Raw genomic sequence first — 6252 nt, 5'->3', positions numbered from 1 at the left:
AATGGGTGTTCATATATTATATATCACACACTTTTTGTTAAACAAAATCTTCAACATTTGTAAAGAATTACACGTATTCCAGTCAACTATAAACAATATCTTATAAGAGAAAAGGACTTTGGGATTGCGAATAGTGCACAAATCACCTTACCATTTTATAGATCAAAATGTATTTTATTCCTTAAAGTAATTCGAACGTTCATTCTCTTCGGGCCTCAATCCCGTTGATTACAAAATCTGGGTAAAATATGGATTCTAGTGTTTGTACTAAATACTAACCAAATTAAAGTGTTCTGAGGGAACCAATAACTGATGTGTAGACCAAACTTACTCATTGCTTTATTGTGATATTATGTTTGTCACTTTTAAGACGGCTGAAGTTCCTTATTACATCCAAGGGGCTTCAAATTGCATAAAATATGTGTTTTATGTTCTTTGCACGATATGTCAAAATATCAATTGTTTAGAAATAAATGTATAATAAGAAACACATACAGAAATGTTCCATTTCATTACTCTAAAGTGTGTCATAATAAAATTTACACCCGTTTGACATAGAAATACCAACGTGAACAATCTCTTTGTAAAAGTTACAAAACTTTACAAAATACCAACTTGTACACAAAATATATATAATATGTAATACATAACGTCTTCTTAGCTGTCAACAACTGTTTTCAAATCAAAAGGAGCTAGTTCCGTCTTTGGTGCAAACATGCACAATATTATATAATTATAAATTAATTATAAACGTCTTCCCTGTAAATTATGTATATCAAATATAGCTGATGGCAATATCAGGACCCTCCTATGAATAGGTAGTTAGTAGATACATTTTGAATTATGAATAATGTAGAACAGATTTTGTTAATCAATAAAATAAAACAATCAATAAGAAAAAGGTTTGAATTATCACTTTTCAATTAATATATTGTCGAAATTTGGAAAAATAAACTACTTAAAGAACAAAAATTTAAAGCGTTTTTTGCTGTCAGCTGTCATTTCTTTTTTCATAACAGTGTTCTGAACGTGGATGGGCTGAATTAGCTTTTGTTAAGCTACGAACAATTCTCAAGAACTGTTGACTAATAATTTTGCAGTTGGCAAGAGTTATCTAAATACCTACTCATTGGTCTTTTTCTGTTTATTTTTGATAGAAAGGTTGCGAGATACAATAAATCTAACTATGTGTATTTATCACAATTTCGTTTTTTGGCTAGCAAATGAATGAACCAATTTGGAAGTAAATACTTTCATCTTTGTAAGCTAAATAAATAAAATTTGCCTTCTTTTTTTGCAATAACCCCTTCAATTTAAATTTATATTTGTTGTTTGACCTTTCTTCAACGAGTGAACTATATTTTTTATTTAGCTAAGAATGAAAGAGTGGTTAATTTTAATGTATGTATGACAGTAACCATATAGAGGCTGTTAAGAGACCAAAATATCAAATACAGAAAAATACATCATTTTTTTAATATATATAAATTAAGGCTATAAAGATATTGAATAACTTTTGTTTCTGTCTATATTTGATTTGGGAATTTTATGTCATGAGGAATAGGCCACACATTTTAACTAATTCATTAAATTAAGAAAAATTCAAACCAGTTCATATACCCCTCTTAGTAGTAATAATAATATTTATCTATGTATGTAACTTATAAAAAAATAATCTCAAATGTAGTACGGCAGATCTTCAGCTATCTCCGGTTCCTCGTTTCTTCTTCTTTTTCTTTTTCTACATTGTGTTCTACATGTTTTTTAAAATGCATTCTAGCGCGACGCTTGAATGAAAAAGAAGAAGAAAAAAGAACGCTGCTTGCTTGCCATGTAGTGTGTAAGAGCCGTATTCTTTTTAATATTTCTCGTGCCCGCATTTTGCCGATTTTTTTGTCAAGTTGTTTTAACGACAGTCGTGTATAGTACACTGAAGTAGACGGAGTATAGTAGTTTCTTTCATCTATCAAATTCATGAGATTTACTCTTATTTATTTGTAGAGTCGAGTATTTCGTCAGCTTTAAAATTTAAAAGTCTTAGTGTGATTCAAATTTATTTCTGTTATTTTTTTTTATATTACAAAGTGAATTAGTTTTTATATTATTTTGTTTGTTCGTTCATCGTTATTTTTTTGAGATTAAGAAGTTGAAACTAATTAAGTTCGTGTGAATGGTATCCGACATAGTTCTTAACATGGACTGCGCTCCTAATGTTAATATCTTTCGAGAACTACAAACTGTTCATGATACAGGATATTTTAGCGGAGTGGATTCACCAGAGGATCATTGGCAACAGGTAATTTTTTTTTGAAATTATTGTACTCTACGCAGACGAAAATTCATAGTTATAAATTGATAGACTCTACGCATTACTAAATGAAATTGCATATTTATTTTCTTATTGTGATTGGAATTGCATCATGTTTTCCCACCTTTTTGTCCTGCTCTATCCTTGTGCAATTAGGATAATGCTAATCGCATATTAATTTCTTTTTAGCCGAGAGGTGAGAAAAAAGTCTTTATAGGGTTGCAAGTTTAAGTTGTGTCTCAATTCATTGCACAGCTGTTAAGGTTTTTCTTTCTTTATGTATGAACTAGGTTTTGAGTCCAAGTTGAGTTATGAGGCTTAGCCATTGAGTCTAAGTCAAGTAGTCTCTAGTCTTTTATTATAAAATCAAGTGGAGTAGCAAGTCTGCAAAATATGTGTTTAAATCCAAGTCGAGTTGTAAGTCTTGAGTTTAAGTTCCTACCTCTGGTTATTCCTAAAGTAATTACCAGAGGTGAGGACTTGAACTCGAAGTGGGCTTGAATGCATATTTTGAACACTTGTGACTCGACTTAATCACATAATCAAAGATTCAAGACTTGACAGAGACTCAAAATTCAATTTTTTCATGAGATATTAAGTACTTTTTATCTTTTTTGGACTAAAACTGGACTCATAAAGATTTTTAAAGACTTGCGACTTGACTTGGACTTGCAGTATGAGTACATTTCCCCCCCTCTGCCATGTATTTTAGGAATAACATAATCTTAATTCTTATTTATTAAACTTTTATATATTTAGCACAATTTTTGACATGAATTATTTATCATTGCAGACATGGTACGAGATGGAAAAATATTTAATGGATGAGCCTCGTAAAATGGATACGAAAGGTTCCTCCATGGATCATCTTGATGCATGGTATGAATTGGAGAAAAGCCTAAAAATTGAACATTCCTTTGATGATGAGAATCACTCTGAAGATTCGGAGGATCGACTCAGTTTGGATGATTTAAATTTATGGGACGATAACTCCATTTTCTCGTCGTCCAACAATAATTCTGTCCTAAATAATTATCACAACAATATTTTAAATAACCAACATCATTTGATCAATAATACCAATAATAATTTCACTAATACACTCGTCAACAACGCAACGGGCCTATTTCCTCCTCTCAAGGATCCCATATTCCAGCAACAGCACATCCACCAATCACAACCGCAACAAACACATTTACTGAGCAGCAACAATATGGTTCATCAAAGCCATAGTAATCCCCAGCAAATGCATCATACAATTTCAAACACGTCAACTCTTATCAAAGAGGAATTAATGAGTGTTCAGCCGGCCGTTCCACAAACTCTCACTCCACCTTCAAGTCCGGAATCCAGTTCATCTTCATCCTCCACCTCTTCATTATCGTCAGCATCGACGTCTCCGTCACTAAATTCATCTTGCCATCCTCCCACTACCACTGCCACTATAGTTCGTGTTACAACCGCCAATCGTGGTGGTATTCCCACGAGAGTGATCTCATTAAGTCCAGGACAACCTCTCCATCATCATGTTCAAAATACACTTTGTCCTGTTAAAATCATCAGCAATAGTCAAAGTGCTGGAGGAGCTGTAGTCTCCACAACTCTGACTCCTTCAACCTCTTCAATCGTCGTTCCTCCTCCATCATCCGTGGGTACCACAACGAATACTCCTATGACTAGTACGAGCAGTATCAGTAGTGGAAGTTCTCCTGCAACACCGACGAGCAACGTGATTAGTAAAAAAAACAGTAGTTCTGTCCCTGGTCTACATACTCCGCCCAAAAGTAACAAACGATCATCCAAAGGAGATTCCGAAGGAGGAGATAATAGTAAAAAACGTATTCATCGATGCAATTTCCAAAATTGTCTTAAAGTCTATACCAAAAGTTCGCATCTCAAAGCACATCAAAGGACTCATACGGGTAAGGAAAATCATTAAATCATGTCATTCGTATGTTATATCATCAATTTTAATAATTTATTCATTTCCTTCTTTATAGGTGAAAAGCCCTATGGCTGCTCATGGGAGGGCTGCGAATGGAGATTTGCTCGATCTGATGAACTCACTCGACATCATCGAAAACACACAGGTGTAAAACCTTTTAAATGCTCTCATTGTGAGAGGAGTTTCTCTCGATCTGATCATCTTGCTCTTCATATGAAAAGACATCAGTAAAACTATTGTGAAAAAAATGACAGCGACAGCGACGTAGACGATGAAAGAAGGATATTAAAGAACACTTGGAACAAGAGCATCGATATGTTTATAGAGTATATCTCTCTCTCTCTCCATTAATATTCTATTTTTTTGCCTTCTCCTTTTTAATCATGCTGTGATAAATCCTTCATTCATTCGTACGTTCCAAAATGATCCAAAAATTATTACCCCACACATACACACAAAAAAGTAAAAATATACACAGTAGTCGTTGAATTTTTTTTATATCCTAAAAAACAAATTCCTCTTCATTATTTTTTTATTAGGGCTGTGATATAACTACTACATACATGAACAATTGATTGACCCTCCCCTCCCCCCTCTTTTCAAAATCATTTGATGTATTTCTTTTTAATCACTCAAAAAATCCCTGTTGTTATAGTCAATACTTATTTGAACAATAATGATATAACTAACATTGCAAAAGTCCCTTACATATTCTTCCGAAAAAAGAAAAACAGAAATGTGTGGCATAAAAAAATCAATATTTGATCATCGCGTTTTTTAGTTTTTTTTTTTGGAACATTAGTCAATTATTCTCTGGTCTCAGTTTTGTACATGTTACTTTTGCTTATCTTGCAGTATTTTGCATTTTTGTTTGTTTGTTTTACTATGATGATAAATTGTTGGCTAATTATTATAAATGTGTCTATTAACAAATCAGTGCAAAACGTCCTTTGCTAATTTTTGTTTTCTGTGAAGGTTCTTCACCTATTTAAAAAAAAATATTATCAGTCATTTTTTAATTCATTATATATATATGATTTGTCAATATAAAAACAGGCTTGAATTTTTTTCGTGAAAATCGATTTTGAAAAAAACTGCGACTTCTAGGGCCTTAAATTTTAATTAGGAGCAATATAAAAAAAAGCTCAAAGTTTAACGTATAACAAACCCATAACAACCAACAATGTTATATTCGCCTATAAAAATCATATGATCCTTTCTTATCAAGTAAAATAGCTAGGGAAAAGAAAATCCTTGCCTCCTTATATGTTGACACGTCGCATAAATATAATTTCTCATATTTTCGCTGCCTCTTACATGTATTTTAAACGGTGGATTGTTGTTTGTGTGAAAAATGCAGCCTTACATAAAACAAAAATTATGTTTTTTCCACATTGGGACAAATTTTTATTATATAATATACCTATATATATTTTTTTTATTTCAAAAGTCATAACTTTATTATTATTATTGATTATTTAAGAAAAAACAACAGTGAAGACAGTAATTTTTTTGAGCTTTGTATTGTATCATAAATAAAGTTCAATTTGAGGACATTTTAAAGTATAATCTACATCATTAAAATAAAAACACTGAGGGGATGTTGTATAATATAAAATTTCACACAAAATACACACAATATTGAATATTCTATATTTTAATAATTCCTGCTTTTTAATATATATTTTTTTTTGTAAACACAATATGTACACAATTATAAAAGTTTTTGAAAATTATAAAAAAAAATATATACAAATCATCTTGAGCTTCATCCTTATTATAAATACTTATTATTCAATATACATACTAAATAAATATATTTTTGTCTAATCTCTTTTTTTTAGTTCCTAAAAAAATGGTTTTATTTGGCATATTTTTTAGCTATTATTATATATAAATTATATCAGCATATTCTATATTTTTAATTAATTATTGTCATTGATATGTTATTATTATATAATTAATTATTATTACAATCTTTGTGAATAGAAATTATTTC

The 6252-nt window shown here is 31.0% G+C and overlaps 1 protein-coding gene across 1 annotated transcript; it reads left to right on the top strand.

Annotated features, from left to right (window-relative positions):
- Positions 1 to 1685: 1685 nt before the first annotated feature.
- LOC121117881 (uncharacterized) lies at positions 1686 to 6024 on the top strand. The gene is made up of 3 exons (XM_040712401.2): positions 1686 to 2296; positions 3102 to 4230; positions 4309 to 6024. Exons 1-3 carry the CDS (start codon positions 2171 to 2173, stop codon positions 4482 to 4484), a joined length of 1431 nt encoding a protein of 476 aa, XP_040568335.1. The 5' UTR covers positions 1686 to 2170; the 3' UTR covers positions 4485 to 6024.
- The last annotated feature ends 228 nt before the right edge of the window (positions 6025 to 6252 follow it).

The sequence above is a fragment of the Lepeophtheirus salmonis genome, chromosome 5 (assembly GCF_016086655.4).
Source record: "Lepeophtheirus salmonis chromosome 5, UVic_Lsal_1.4, whole genome shotgun sequence".
NCBI lineage: Eukaryota > Metazoa > Arthropoda > Copepoda > Siphonostomatoida > Caligidae > Lepeophtheirus > Lepeophtheirus salmonis.
The sequence above is the reverse complement of the archived record's forward strand: the minus strand, read 5'-3'. Positions and strand labels throughout refer to the sequence as shown.

What these genes read in the sequence shown, in the direction of transcription:
- LOC121117881 (XM_040712401.2), top strand. Translation starts at nt 2,171, where the DNA reads ATGGTATCCGACATAGTTCTTAACATGGACTGCGCTCCTAATGTTAAT. An exon ending in CAGAGGATCATTGGCAACAG is followed by an intron (nt 2,297 to 3,101) that starts GTAATTTTTTTT and finishes TTATCATTGCAG; the next exon opens with ACATGGTACGAGATGGAAAA. An exon ending in ACATCAAAGGACTCATACGG is followed by an intron (nt 4,231 to 4,308) that starts GTAAGGAAAATC and finishes CCTTCTTTATAG; the next exon opens with GTGAAAAGCCCTATGGCTGC.